General features: G+C 43.7%; 1 protein-coding gene across 2 annotated transcripts in view; it reads right to left on the bottom strand.

The window, feature by feature from the left end:
* The window catches only part of SLC2A4RG (SLC2A4 regulator), a 225,682-nt gene that overhangs the window by 11,791 nt on the left and 197,847 nt on the right, over window positions 1–16,044 (bottom strand). For both annotated transcript variants that reach the window (XM_085619616.1, XM_085619617.1), the window contains exons 7-8: window positions 12,588–12,689; window positions 12,344–12,465 (exon numbers count right to left, since the gene is read on the bottom strand). In XM_085619616.1, the coding sequence (XP_085475742.1) occupies window positions 12,344–12,465; window positions 12,588–12,689 (224 nt within the window). The remainder of the gene's footprint in view (window positions 1–12,343; window positions 12,466–12,587; window positions 12,690–16,044) is intronic.

Genomic DNA, 16,044 nt, shown 5'->3' with positions numbered 1-16,044 from the left:
CCGTTATAGTTAGTGCAGGCAACTATAACTCACGCGACCGCAATCTTCTGCTGATGACATATGTGTCTTTATGAAAAAAAAATATTTGTAATATATGTATAGCTAAAAATGTATGGAAGAAGACATGGGCAAATAAGTGTCTAAATACAGTATTAGCATCAGCAGAGGATTGCGGTCGCGTGAGTTATAGTTGCCTGCACTAACTATAACGGGGGAATTTCATTGGTTTTTTATCAGTAAAATTTCCGCTAACTATAACATGTGTGAAACCTATGTTTTTTTCAGTGAATATATATATATATATGTCAAACAAAATGCCCTGTAGCTTTGGGAGCGCACTCGAAGTCACTCTGCCATCCGGCTTTCAGAAATGCAGCCTGCCTTAATGTTCCACTTTTCAATTAAGATGCCCAACGCGTTTGAAGGTTCCACGACCTCTTCCTCATGGGCTGAACAAACAACAGCATTTAAAACTCACATGCCTGCATTTCCGGTTTTTATTCATTTGCATGTTTATCCACAGTGGGCGTGTGCATAAAGCAATGATTATTAAGATGCATGCTGGGACACAGTGTTCCTTTGACGAGTTTAAATGCACAGTTCGTAATATTCCATTCATTATTACCTTCGTTTTTTCCTTTAGTAGGTTGTGTCACAGGCAGGCAGGCTTAATTAGCATATAGAGTGAAATGCTGATCCGTTTTTGAGCAGTTCAGAACGGCAGCCTCCCCAGCTGGTTTCAGATTCTCTCCCAGTTGGTGATGGTGCAGCTCCCCACGACCGGACCGCCGTGTGAAAAGTATGTCAAACAAAATGCCCTGTAGCTTTGGGAGCGCACTCGAAGTCACTCTGCCATCCGGCTTTCAGAAATGCAGCCTGCCTTAATGTTCCACTTTTCAATTAAGATGCCCAACGCGTTTCAAGGTTCCACGACCTCTTCCTCATGGGCTGAACAAACAACAGCATTTAAAACTCACATGCCTGCATTTCCGGTTTTTATTCATTTGCATGTTTATCCACAGTGGGCGTGTGCATAAAGCAATGATTATTAAGATGCATGCTGGGACACAGTGTTCCTTTGACGAGTTTAAATGCACAGTTCGTAATATTCCATTCATTATTACCTTCGTTTTTTCCTTTAGTAGGTTGTGTCACAGGCAGGCAGGCTTAATTAGCATATAGAGTGAAATGCTGATCCGTTTTTGAGCAGTTCAGAACGGCAGCCTCCCCAGCTCGTTTCAGATTCTCTCCCAGTTGGTGATGGTGCAGCTCCCCACGACCGGACCGCCGTGTGAAAAGTATGTCAAACAAAATGCCCTGTAGCTTTGGGAGCGCACTCGAAGTCACTCTGCCATCCGGCTTTCAGAAATGCAGCCTGCCTTAATGTTCCACTTTTCAATTAAGATGCCCAACGCGTTTGAAGGTTCCACGACCTCTTCCTCATGGGCTGAACAAACAACAGCATTTAAAACTCACATGCCTGCATTTCCGGTTTTTATTCATTTGCATGTTTATCCACAGTGGGCGTGTGCATAAAGCAATGATTATTAAGATGCATGCTGGGACACAGTGTTCCTTTGACGAGTTTAAATGCACAGTTCGTAATATTCCATTCATTATTACCTTCGTTTTTTCCTTTAGTAGGTTGTGTCACAGGCAGGCAGGCTTAATTAGCAGGCTGCATTTCTGAAAGCCGGATGGCAGAGTGACTTCGAGTGCGCTCCCAAAGCTACAGGGCATTTTGTTTGACATACTTTTCACACGGCGGTCCGGTCGTGGGGAGCTGCACCATCACCAACTGGGAGAGAATCTGAAACCAGATGGGGAGGCTGCCGTTCTGAACTGCTCAAAAACGGATCAGCATTTCACTCTATATGCTAATTAAGCCTGCCTGCCTGTGACACAACCTACTAAAGGAAAAAACGAAGGTAATAATGAATGGAATATTACGAACTGTGCATTTAAACTCGTCAAAGGAACACTGTGTCCCAGCATGCATCTTAATAATCATTGCTTTATGCACACGCCCACTGTGGATAAACATGCAAATGAATAAAAACCGGAAATGCAGGCATGTGAGTTTTAAATGCTGTTGTTTGTTCAGCCCATGAGGAAGAGGTCGTGGAACCTTGAAACGCGTTGGGCATCTTAATTGAAAAGTGGAACATTAAGGCAGGCTGCATTTCTGAAAGCCGGATGGCAGAGTGACTTCGAGTGCGCTCCCAAAGCTACAGGGCATTTTGTTTGACATACTTTTCACACGGCGGTCCGGTCGTGGGGAGCTGCACCATCACCAACTGGGAGAGAATCTGAAACCAGCTGGGGAGGCTGCCGTTCTGAACTGCTCAAAAACGGATCAGCATTTCACTCTATATGCTAATTAAGCCTGCCTGCCTGTGACACAACCTACTAAAGGAAAAAACGAAGGTAATAATGAATGGAATATAACGAACTGTGCATTTAAACTCGTCAAAGGAACACTGTGTCCCAGCATGCATCTTAATAATCATTGCTTTATGCACACGCCCACTGTGGATAAACATGCAAATGAATAAAAACCGGAAATGCAGGCATGTGAGTTTTAAATGCTGTTGTTTGTTCAGTCCATGAGGAAGAGGTCGTGGAACCTTGAAACGCGTTGGGCATCTTAATTGAAAAGTGGAACATTAAGGCAGGCTGCATTTCTGAAAGCCGGATGGCAGAGTGACTTCGAGTGCGCTCCCAAAGCTACAGGGCATTTTGTTTGACATATATATATATATATATATATATATATATATATATTTCGCGCCGGGACACTCCTCGAAGTAGCTGCGCGCATTACAAAATTAAATAACATTTTGTAATGCGCGCAGCTGTTCATGCATAGATTCATAACGATCTTGAATATATCTATAAATAGCAATCTTAGAACTTAAAAGGAGGTGGGAATAATAGAGGCTCACCTTACATAAAGAGATTACGTAGCATCGCCTGGCCCACCGCTGTATCCGCATTACTAGCAGCTTCAAGACAGTAATGCTTGGTAAAAGTGTGCCTGCTGGACCAAGTTGCTGCTCTGCAAATTTGTTGACTAGGCACACCGGCAAAGACCTGTAGATGAGACTGCTCTCGTAGAATGTGCTTTCACTGTGGAATGCAGAGGTTTACCCGCTTGCGGATTGGAAAATTGAATCGCACAGGAAATCCAACGTGCAATGGTTTGTTTAGTCACTGGATACCCTTTTCTTATCTTTCCATTGGCCACACAAAGCTTTACGGATACAGGCTGTTTTCTGTAAATAAAATCTTATCCATCTCTTAACATCCAGAGAATGTAAGGCCCTTTCCGCTGGTGACTGTGGATTAGAGAAGAAAGTCTTTAAAATGACTGGTTCGTTTAAGTGAAAATCTGATGGAAGCTTAGGAATAAAGGTAGGATTTGTCCAAAGTACAACAGAGTCCTTAGTGAGCTGGAGGAAAGGGTGTCGAGTAGTGAAAGCATGTATGCCACTTACTCATCTAGCCGAAGTAAGAGCCAAAAGAAGCAATGTTTTCCATTAAATATATTTCAGATCAGCCCTATGAATAGGCTCAAACTGAGCTTTCGTGAGTTGTGCTAACACAATGTTAGGATGCCAAGGCGGTGGAAGTCGCCTAATTGGAGGGAACATTCTAAATAATCCTTTGAGAATTTTTTAAAAAAAATCTTGAAGACCAAAGAGACTGTGAACCTTTTTTACGTCTAAATCTGGAAATTGCGGCAAGGAATACCTTAATAGTAGAATGAGAAAGGCCAGATCTTGCTAGTTGGAGGGAAAAAGGCAGCAACTGTTCTGGTGAAGACTGAATAGGGTGCACTTCAGAAGTTTCACACCAATGACAGAATCTTTTCCACTTAAGTCTATAAGTCTCTATAGTAGAGGGTGCTCTGGCATTAGCTAGAACCTCTTGACAATCAGCAGGTGTAACTAGGTCGGCAAACTCATAGTATTCATGAGCCAGGCTGCTAATCTTAGAGATGCTGGATCCGGATGGCAGACTTGGCCGCGGTTCATTGTTAGCAAGTTCTGTAATGGTTGCAATAGTCTGGTGTTGCACTCCAACAGGAGTAGAAGCTCTGTGAACCAGAACTGGCGAGGCCACCTGGGGGTTATAAGAAGTATTCGGCAGGGTTCTTTCCTCATCTTCCGAAGCACCCTCGGGACTAAAGGAATAGCGTAAGCATACATTTTTGACCAATTATCGAAAACGCATTCCCGCACGATTCCAGTTGGGGTAGCCAGCTGGCGAAGAATTAGCATTTGCGGTTCCGACTTGTTGCAAATAGATCCAAACTCTGTTTGCCCCACAGCCGAAAGATGTGATTCAACGTTGGTTGATGAAGTTCCCATTCGTGGTTGGATGTAATTGACCTGCTCAGAGAGTCCGCTAGATGTTGGCCACTCCTGGAACATGTACTGCCGTCAGTGTGATCTAATGTTGTATATCCCAATCCCAGATTTGCTTTGCCTGAAGGGATAGCATAGTTGATCTTGAACTTCCCTGCTTGTTTAAATAATGCATGCTTGTTGTGTTGTCGGTCCGAATTACAACCGAAGCTCCTGATATTATGGAACGAAAGGATTTTAAAGCCAGGAATATTGCCTTCAACTCTAAGAGGTTTATGTGCAATGTTCATTGTTCACAATCCCATTTTCCCTTCACTGTCAGTCCCTGTAGATGTGCTCCTCACCCTTCGAGGGATGCATCTGTTGTTACTGTAAAGCCTGGTGAGTCCACTATGAACGATAGGCCTGCTGATACGTTTCAGATGCGAGTCCACCATAGTAGCGCTTTTTTCATTTGAGGTGTTACTCTGATAACATCGTCGAAGGACCCCGAGATCTGCAGCCATTATTTGTCCAGCTCCTTTTGCAAGGGTCTCATTCGCAGACGACAGTTGGGGATTAGGGGAATGCAGGAGGACAACATTCCCAGAAGCGATTTGAACTTGCGGACGGAAATTGACTTTTTTGTGAGCAGTGGAGTTGCTAATTTGTAAATCCTTTGTTGTCTTTCTTGTGAGACAAAGGCCTTTGCCTGATGAGTGTCCAAGGTTGCCCCTAACAATGTTTTCACCTTTGAAGGGGTTAACTGGGACTTTGGTAGATTTATCGAGAGGCCTAAGGACTGGAAGAGAGAAAGACATCTTCGAGTGTGACTGCTTGCCACTGAAAAAGATTTTGCCTTTATGAGGCAGTCGTCCAGATAACGGAAGATTTGGACTCCATCCTGACAAAGATGAGCCGCCACTGGTGCTAAAACCTTGGTGAACACTCGGGCGCTGAACGAAGACCAAAAGGTAGGACCTTGAATTGAAAATCTCTGCCAGCCACTCTGAAGCGCAAGGATTTTCTGTGTCTGGGAAGGATAGGGATATGAAACTAGGCATCCTGAAGGTCTAGGGTTGCCATGAAATCTTTCCGATTTATCAACTGAAGCACTTCCTGAAGAGACAAAATCCGGAAAGATTGCCTTTTTAGAAATTTGTTGATGTAACAAAGGTCTAGAATGGGATACCACTCTCCCGATTTCATTTTTATGAGAAAAAAACCTCGAATAGAACCCTGTTCCCTTCTGTAGATTTGGTACTACTTAGATCGCTCTTTTCTTTAACATTATTTTTATCTGAGACAAAAGTTCCTTTAAATGAGCAGGAGAAGGACCTCTGGGAGGATAATTTGGCAGAACCTTTAAGAATTCCAAAGTGTGACCCCTGGAAATTATGTCCAAAACCCATCTATCTGTTATTGCAGACCAATCGGAGAAGAAATTGGACATTCTTCCTCCAACCATGACCGGATTGAAGGAAAAAGTGGTTGGCATTGGGCGGTTGTCACTGTTTTTTGGAGTGGTCTCTGCCTCTGTAGGCAGACTTTCCTCAGTAATGCTTGTACGAAGCGGCCGTAGGTTGCTTAAATGACTGTTGCTGCTGTGTAGATGTGTACCTTGGTTGACCTTGGTACGGTTGATATTGTTTATATTGATTGTATCCTCCTCAAAAGGATGACAAACCACGACCTCTTGCTCCACGAAGGGCTGTTTCTGAATTGCAGAGTGCTGAGAGCCTTTGCAGTATCCGTATCTTTCTTTATGGTCTGAAGAGCATCATCTTTATGTTGGCCAAATAGAGATGCGCCATCATAAGGCTTGTCGATCACCTTTGTTTGAACTTCTTGTCTAAAAGAAGTAGACTTCAACCAGCCCTGATACCTCAGGACCACAGCCCCAGCCAGTTGGCGGAATCCTGTGGAAGAAACATCCACTGCACAGTCAATGATCTCGGCAGAGATACTTTCTCCCTCCTGTAAAACTTTTAATGCTTCAGCTATGGATTCCTCCGGCAACAAATCAATAAAGGGCGAAATGTCCGACCACATTTACCTGTCGTATCTGCCTAAGATAGCGAGTGAATTGGCCACTCTGAAAGTTGTTGCCGCCATGGTAGAAGATTTTTTGCCAATGGAATCGAGACGTCTTCCATCTCTATCAGGAGGGGCCGATAATGGAGACACAGGATTCCTGGCACGGCGTTGTGCCGCCTGTGATATCACAGAGTCAGGCTTAGGTTGCCCGATAAGGCAGGCAGGAGAGTTATCCGGAGCCTTGTATTTCTTTTCTAATTTAGGCAAGACTGCTGGAATTGAGGCTGGCGCCTTCATGACCTTTAAGCCCTCCTGCCATATGAAGTCTACAATAGGGATAGACCTGACTTGTCTATTTGTTGCTTATATGATTTTAAGAAACAAACGATCAGCTTGCTTGGTGACCATAGGAAGCTGAAACTTCTCTGCCGCTCTCTCCATAAGGGTATGGAAGCCCCCTATATCCCCAGGTGGTGAATCTATAGGAGGTGGAGTGGAAGGCGATGGTGTCTGTATCTGGTAATCATCCCATTTGTTAGGAAGGGATATCTCTTCCAACTCTCCCTCTTCTCTTTCTTTATCAGTAGTTTGAACCTCTTGGTCCTGATTTTGAGGTACTGCAGGAACTGGGGAAACCGGAGTGGGAGATCTGATGAGCAAGGAAGGCTGCAGAATAGGTGTCTGAGGAACAGAAGATGCTGGCTCCGAGGGAGGAAATCTGCGGTAGTAATCGTCTACCATATGTTGCAAGTTTGAGACAAGAGACATTGGCATTTGCACTGTCTGTTCAGCTCGTCTTTCTTGATTTGTAACCTCAGGGCAAAAAACGTAATCTTCCTCTTCATCGTCCTGGCACTTTATAAGGAGTTCAGAAGGACTGTGAGTAGCCCGAAACCCATCATCGTCACCTGACTCCTCTTTATCTGCTGCATAGTCGAAGATTTCTTCTGGAGGACAAGGAGACACCTTACAAGGAGAGGTGTGAATAGGCAATAAAACCTCTTGAGAAATTTTTGTTTTAGGCAGGTCTAAATCATCCCAGGAAGTAGCTAATGGAACAAGCATCGACGAGGATGTCAAGCCTACCACAGATGTCAAAGATGAAGGTTTTATTAATGGTTCTTCCGTCGACTAACTACGTCGATGAGGATCTGTATCGGATGTCTTCGGCTCCGACGACGAGGCTACCGTCGACGAAGATTTACTTTTGAGAGCGGCAGACAGCCTTAGCAGCAATGGTGCTTCCATCGACGAAGGTCCTGACAAGGGCCGCTTCTTTTTTGTCGACGATGACGTTGACATAACAGACTGTCTCACCTTCACGGATACTAACGTCGGCGGAGAAGATGCCGACGACAATAATTTTGGTCTGAGTAGAAAAGAAAGTCGATGTCGTCGTCATAGTAGTTGTGGCGACAGAAAATCTTGTCGTCAAAGAAATCGTTGAAGGAAATAGTCGACGTCTTCGTCGACAGTCGTCTTTTTTGTGAGCTAAAAGTATCTCAAGAAGAGACCTTGACGGCTGCTTCGATTTGGAAGGGGATTTCGAAGGTGAAGCGGGCACAGACTGACCCTTAAGAGAGGCTGATGTCTTTTTAGAAGATGAAGGCTGATCTTCCTGTTTTAAGGTGTGATGATGTTTTTTCAACACCTTAGAAGCCTTAGGAGAGATCAGCTCCGCCTCACTAGCTCTCTTTTTTGAAGCTGTTGTCTTTAAAGAGGAATCACTCGCCTCATCAGATAAAGGATTGTCCTTTGTCTTGAGCTTCTGTAGCCACAGAAGAAGACACCCTTCTCTGTGTCTCAAGGTGTTTTGAGAAAATGTTCTACAGATCTTGCAATCTCTCACCTGATGGTTTGGGTGAAGACCGTAGATACATTTCTTGTGGGGATCATCAGAGTGAAGGCTGAATTTTCCACAAGATTCACAGAGCCTGAAGAGAGATCTTTTAGAAGAAGACATGTTAGAAGTAATATCTGAAGAAATCAGAAGATCAAATAGAAGTACTGAGCAGAGCTCAGGGAGACTCCCTTCATATGACGTGCGGTAGAAAATCTGAGAGCCTGGAGCCTTTGTGGAGAGGGTTCTAGAGGGTGCTGTCGCCCGATTGGCTGGAGTTTGGACCATATCTAATGACTAGGATGAGTTATTAAAGTGAATGGTTTCTCTCTATTAACTTTAATGTGAGAGCAATTACTTATTGCTTTTTATGTACCATGGGACTCCCACTTCGACGACGTAGAATGATTCAAGCATGTGAATCTATGAAAGATAACCCAATACTGGAGAAGGCACACAGGCTGCTGTGGGTGGTTTGCAAGAAGCCAAGCGTTTTTTCCTGTAGTTGGGAAACCAGGGGACGTGTTATCCTACAGGGAGGTTGATGTGGGTTGGAATGCACAACACCCAATTTTTTTTTCATTTGAGCAGGGAAGCAGAGGGTGGCAGGACCCCAGATAACTTTTCTTTAATATTTGGGAGGGTTGGTAATGCGGACGGTGGTATAGGAGGGTGGCAGAGTGCCAGGAAGGCTTGTTTTCTTTTACTTTGAGCAGGGGAGCAGATGCACTGCAACAGTGTTAAGGTGGGTGGCAGGGCTGCTGGTGTAAGACGGGGCATGGGGCTGAAGCAGGGAGGCCATATTTTCTGTGGTCTACCCATGCACAGCTGATGAGAGAAAGGGGATCTTAAACGGGTAAGGGGGCTTTATTAAAATAACATTATAGATGAATATCTGATTAAAGGGGACATTTTCCACCGAGGGTTCCTAGTACTCATCGAGGACAATTCAAGCATACCTCTCATGAACTATCTGATGTCACTCAGAACACCCATCTGAAAAACATCCCCATTATTCTGATTCATGTCTATAATACTACATTTTATCAGTGAAGAACAAAGGGATAATGATATCCTAGTTAATGTAGTTAGAACAAAGAAAGGACTGATGCATGTAAATTTGCAACTGGCATGCAAAAAGTATATATGGTTGAACACTTGAAGCTGGAGTTTACCAATTTGCTAAGAAACAGTCTTAAAATTGGAAGATTCAAAATTCAGTAAAGTATATGCTCCAGCGTCAAGTTGCATCCAACAGAGTTCTCACCTTAAGAATTTCCTCAGGCACCACACTGGATCCAGAAAATATTTCGGCATTGCCCCTGCACGCCAGTAGGTGGCGTCATGCGACACCACGTCATCTCCACCTTGCCCCTGGAAGTGACAACTGGAAGCACATTTAGGGACTGCCAAGCAAGCGAACATCAGATTCTTTTTATACACTGTCCATGACCTTGGAGGCAGAGAACAAAAATCAATTGTTCGTGCCAATGTGCAGGTCTCTAATTTCGGGCCTTTTCACATGGATAAGATTCCGCAGAATGGAATAAGGGGAGAGATTGGTGAGCAATATGCAGATAGAGTATCCCCAGAAAGGGCTTAGGGATAAGTAACTTGTTATTCTGATGAATATATGAAATAGCAGATTCCTCACCTTTGGAACAGATATCAGTACCTCCATCGGTGGTGGGTCTGTGTAACAAGTAAGATCACAAAGTCCTTAAGGACCGAATGGCCAAAATGCCCTTCCTGCTAGACCTGGCTGTCAAGGCAATAATGCTTTGTGGGAATGTGTGCACTGATACCCTTATAGCAGCCCAACAAATATCAAGGACAGGCACTCCATGTACCAGAGCAGTGGCGCAGTGTAGGCCTGGTTGAGTGGGTCCCCAATCCTTCAGGAGACTGCGTCATGGTCAAAACACAAAAGATCTTGATACAGAGGACTATCCACCTGAATAACTTCCCCTTCTGCACTGTCTTGCCCTCCTTTGCCCCAGAGAACCTCACAAAGTGTTGCTCTTCCACCAGATGGTCATTGATATGCTAGATATAAAAGTGGAGTGCTCTGTGGGGGTCTAAGTGATGGGCTATTTTGAGGGGTGAGGTGAGGCAAACAATGTCGGAAGAGTGAGACATGAAACAGTCATGACTTTCAGAAGAATGGCCGCTGAGTCCTCAGCACAAATTTGTCTCGGAAGAAGGTGGAGTTGAGGCAGCTGGACTGCGAAAGCTTGAAGCTCACTCACGCAAGCGGAGGTGATAGCAATGAGACAGATCAGATTCAGGAGACATAGGGAACAGCTATGCAACAACTCAAAAGGGGCATGCATAAGGAAAGTAAGGACCAAATTAAGGTCCCACTGAGACACCACGTAAGGTTTAGGAAGAAACATGTGAGGCAAAAATTTGAGAAAACGCATTTCAACAGGTGATTTGAACAAGAAGTGTTGGTTTGGTGAAAGCAAAAATGCTGAAAGGGCAGAAGATAACATTTAATAGTGTCCATTGCAAATCTTGCTAGGAGAAAGGTAAAACAAGCAGTAACACGTCAGAGTTTAGCCTGCTAGAGGTCCGTATTACAGGTGCCGCACCAAGCCACATACTTTTCTCAGTGTCTGGTGTAATCAGATTATGTAGGACTACTCCTGGCTTCCAGGACGACATCCACTAGGTAGATCAAATGCAGCCAACTGCTGCCACTCATCCCATACCCAAATGTTCGGTGTACTACACTCTCCTGGCCCAATCCAAAGTCATTAGAATGACTTGAGCCTGGTCATTCCTGATGTTCTTAAAAAAAAAAAAACAGACAGGAGAGACAGAGCCTTCTTGAGAACTCCAATGAAAAACAAAGTGGTGATACTGCACACTCTTTCCAGTTGCAGAGTTTAAGCCGGGGTTCTCCCAATTGCTGGAAGACTCTCTGCGCCACCTCCAGGAGTAGTGGTCATTCGTGATCTACTAGGTGTCTCCAGTCAAGTTAGTCCAGCCTGGTGTTTAAAGATCCCGCCAGTTGCTGTACAGTCAGGGAGATGCAATGATAATTCAGGAAGGTCCAGAGATGAAGCCTCCTGGCACAGAGCCCAGGACCCCACCTGCCCTGCTCGGTATGTTGCAATACAGTAAAGCAGTAGTGCTGTTCGGGGGGACCTGAACACACTTTCCTTTGGATGACAGGAAGGCTTTCAACGCCATGCGATTGGCTTGTGACTCCAGCAAGTGGAGAGGGGGCGTGTCTCCATCAGAGACCAGAGTCCTCTAATCTCCACCTCTTCCGGGTGGTCTCCTCATCCCAACAGCAATGTGTCAGTCATTACAGTCCGCTCTGGGTGGGGCAGGGAGAGGGGTGTTACAATGGTCCAATTACATATGAGTAGCCACCACTGGAGATCTTTTGCATACTATTGCCGCCATCACCATAATGAACATCAAGAGACACTGGTGAGGCCGAAAGGGAGCTCAGTAAACAGAAAAATTTTCATGGCCCACCCCAAACCGCAGGTAGTGTGTTTGAGCCTGCAGGTCAGGGATATAGAAATAGGCATCCTGCAGGTCCAATGCCTGGATCCAGAGCAGATATTTTAACACATTGTCGGAGGATGATGGTGGTCAAAGTCTCCAAATTTTGTTGGGAAGAGATCCAAAGTAGTGAGAGGATGTGGGCAAAGGCCGTAAGAACTAGAATAATTGCACTAAAGAACCTTCATGTAAATAGTGGTACAGTCACATCTTGGCTCCCATTTCCAGGCAAACTAGCACTGAGGGAATCAGCTTCTACGGCGTCAGAATCTATCAACCTGATGTATCTAAAGAAGAGATTATCCATTAGTTACTCGATTGCTACATTGGGCCAGGATACTGTTTTTCCCTATCTATCACGGCTTCCAGACTCAGGATTGAGGAATGAAATTTTAAGGGCGAGGCACCCAAAGGGGCAAGTGGGAAAGGCTGCACCATTAAGGCAGGAATATAAGCAGATTCTATCTAGTGAACATAATAAAAGTATGGAGAGACATTACTGAATCTATAGGAACTATGTAGAGTGCTCTGTACTGGATGCTCAGGGGAGACTAAGCCACATGAGGGGGCTGGGATAGAACACAGAAACACATACCTCGTCCCAGTCTTTGGTGCAGAAACTGCAGGTGAGTAAGTCTTCACTACAGCTTGGTGTGGCATCTGAAGTCGCTTTTCGCTAACACCAACTGCACGAATGTGTGCTAAGTTCAGGCTTCCCTGAAAAAGGAAAAGAGAGGGTAAAGGAACTCCAACTAACCATTTATAAAGAGGGTGTCCCTTTCCTGTCAGTATTTGCTGGAAGTAAAAGATTCAACTTAAGCAAGTTGCTCAATACTTACTGGGGGTGTTTTGAAAAGGACTGGCGGAGGCTGCCAGGAGAAACTGAAGCCTGCATTCCCTGGCAAAAGCTTGGCGGCAGAAACACTGATAGAGGACGTTGCCTAAAGAGAAGTTAAGTAAATCAATTGAGGCACTCTCAAAGATGACAAAACATACATTACCTTCTAAAGCAATCTGTCAGCATTAGACAATTTCAAATGCTCATTAAATAGACAATCTACTTTACGGATGCCTTTCTTCAGGCATGTAAAATGCACATGTCGGGGTCTGATTTTTTTTTTTTTTTACTCTTGATGTGACCATATTTATAAGTACAAATTGAAAGCAATGAGCATCTCACCCACATGTCTTTCAGTGATGCAGACCAGTTCACGTTTTGTTCTTTTAAGGTTACAGTCTGTTGTTTCAAACACAGCAAAGCAACAAGTAGAGATGATACCCCTATATTATTATTATTTAGGATGCTAACTTTCAAGAACAAATTGGTCATTTCCTCATGTCTAATTGGGGGACCGACTTGATCTTCAAAGCTAGCATCCTAAAAAAGTTAACTTTCTTTAAATGTCCATTAATATGCAAGAACTAAGCTGTACAGCTGGGTAAAGAAGGCTTTTTCAAATTCTTACTTTAAAAATTGAGCCATTCAGGCAACAGTTCGGATCAGTACATGTGGACAGATCAGAGAAAGGCTCATTTCCCACACACTTTCCTGCATCACTGGGTAGGCAGGATGATTAGTCAGTCTTATTGGAGATTTCCACGAGAGAGAACCAGGATTATAATAAGTAACCTTTCTTTCTACATCTTAGGATCTTCATTACTATTAATAAATATTAATTAGAAGGGTAGGCTCATCCCTCATAGCAGAAGGAGGGTGAGCAGAATTAAGAAAAAGAATGAGTTTGGCACAAATGCCAGACCCACGTATTTTCTGAGTGTGGAGTCTGGTGCAAGTGGCAGTAATTATCAAAGATTTGAACTGACATTCGAGCTGCCCCTCCACAACCTACAGAAACCGGTACATACCTCAGAGGAGCTCCATGTAGCTGGCTTGCCTCTCGTTCAAGGGGCCTTAGGACCTTCAAAGGGTGCTTTGTGGGTTGCCAGACAGAATGATGTACGACACTGTCCATTGAGTCACGGATTATATAGAGTCAGCCACCACTTATGAACTGACCAGACCCCAGATCAAAGAATTACACACTCCGCATGCTCCGATAAAAGCCTGTACTAATCCAAATATATCCCTTCTTCAATGCAGTTTGCCAACCTAAAACATGTTTATTTGTAAGCTTTTGGGGATCAGCTAGCATGAATACCTGGAAACTAAGATGAAAGTGTTGTATTTTAAGGCAAATCTCTTAATGCACAGTGCTCACTCTACCCTACTATGATTATGTGGGGACAGAATAGTTTTGGTATTCTATCTGTTAACGGTGTCTCCAAGCTCTTGGAACTGGCAAAAAAGTGTAATGTTAGCCCTGTGTAAAACACAAACAAATTACTCCTCTCAATGCATGTCCCAATGTACAAAGGAGCAAGGGCACAGAATAGGTTATCCTCCTCTTAAGGTGCACACTTTGATCCTATACATTTTTCCATTGATGCAGATTTTTGCACCTGGGATTAAAGGAGTAAAATTAATGTTGCTAACATGGACGCGACTTTCACGTAAGAACGATTTGTTCTTTCGCGTCTAACTCAGTTCTTCCTTTAGTCAACAAGAAGCTGACTTCCGTCTTGGAAAGTGGTGAGTGGGGTAAGGAGGGATCAATGACGCAAAACTCCTGGTACATTTTCATGCATTTCAGACCCCTTAAAACGACCACCCTCCTGTAGATAAACTTGCTTTTTTGTCCACTACTGGTCAGTACAGTATGCACCACACACATACTGTAAAGACTACTTTAGCCACTTGTTTGCTCGCTGTTTTACCACTCTGCACCTATCTTTGGTTGCTGTGCACCAATCTCTTTTCTAACTGTGCATCATTCAATGAGACTTTTGTGCACTGGTTGGTTTACGAGCATCTCACATTTCTGCAAACACAGGTTACCCCTATCTTGTTCCTCCTGACTGAGCAACTCTCTGATTCTGGTTTGTGATTCTCCAGGAGTCGTATTCTACAATTGGGTACATTAAGGTATTTTATTGCATGTCAGCTTCTACTGGCACACACAGCTCTGACAACACTAACACTTATCTGGCACAATCTTTTACTGGTCGCTATAAATCAAGGTTTGTTTACATCCTGTGCATTCAGTTTCTGGTTGCACAGTATAAATAATTTTCATGAAGCTGCTCGTTTTCATCGCATTTTAGGCAATTTCTAGATATTTAGGCTCATTAGGTTACATATGGCATTGATTTACACCATTCTACTATTGAATCAGTCTGAATCGGTTTGGAATCTGACCGTTGCCCTGAAGCGGGAAATTCCGAAACACCCAGCGACCTGAACTAAAACCTGTAAGAAGTGGACATGCATTAATTTCATTTTACATAGAAGATTGATCGATGAGATTACTTTGACTAATACGATATAACATCTACTTGGCATTTAGTGGGCTGCGCATCTTTCGACATTCCATACCTTGGTGTGGGCTTCTTGTGGAAGCGCTGCAGCAACAGACACGCTGGTCATTATGAATTCACATTCTGTTGAGCTCCTATCTGAGAAGCCATAGAAACTACATCACACTAGAACGCCCATTGTAAAGTCCAAACCAATGCTCCTAAGACAGTGCATTTCTCCTTTTACAAGAGCAACAAAGGAACATTTAACGTTTTGTCCAAACAAAGGTGTATTGGTCTACACTGTCCAAAGCATGAAGGGGAACTTAATTTAAATTAGGCTTTGTTCTTAACCGTCTAACTTCCTTTTTTTTTATATATCTTTGGGACACATTCTATCACCTGGACTTTCTGTACAATGCCTGTGGTCTTAGAAGACACAACAGTATTATTAGGAAGATACAACTTAAGTTAGTAAAGAGCCAATACATTAACCAATAATCAAGTACTTTACTTACTTCTGGGTTCCAATCTCAAAGCAAGACTTTGACCAGGCAATCAAAAACACAGTGCACTGGAGCAAGCCTGATGCAACACCGCTTGCATTTACACACTATTTAACTATCCCATAAAATGGGATCCCGTCTTCTGAAATCACATCCTAGTCATTGAGGGAACCGCAGTGACTTCGCTTCAGTTCCAAAGCTGTTTTCCATCAAGTGACTGGGTGGTAGACATAGATAAAACTGTATGAACTAGTTTGAGCTGCCAAGAGATGCAGCCATCTACAGTAATATTTTGGTAAGAGGCAGCTTGCTCTTGGCCAGGGTGACCTCACAAATTATCAACAATGTTGAACAAAGCACCTAAACGTTGCCTACATAGCTCTTTTCCTTATCACAGTTTCTACAAATTACAACATATGAAAAGGAAGAGAGAAAC

The sequence above is a fragment of the Triturus cristatus genome, chromosome 7 (genome assembly GCF_964204655.1).
Source record: "Triturus cristatus chromosome 7, aTriCri1.1, whole genome shotgun sequence".
NCBI classification, from domain to species: domain Eukaryota; kingdom Metazoa; phylum Chordata; class Amphibia; order Caudata; family Salamandridae; genus Triturus; species Triturus cristatus.
This window is presented reverse-complemented; position numbering and strand designations above follow the sequence as displayed.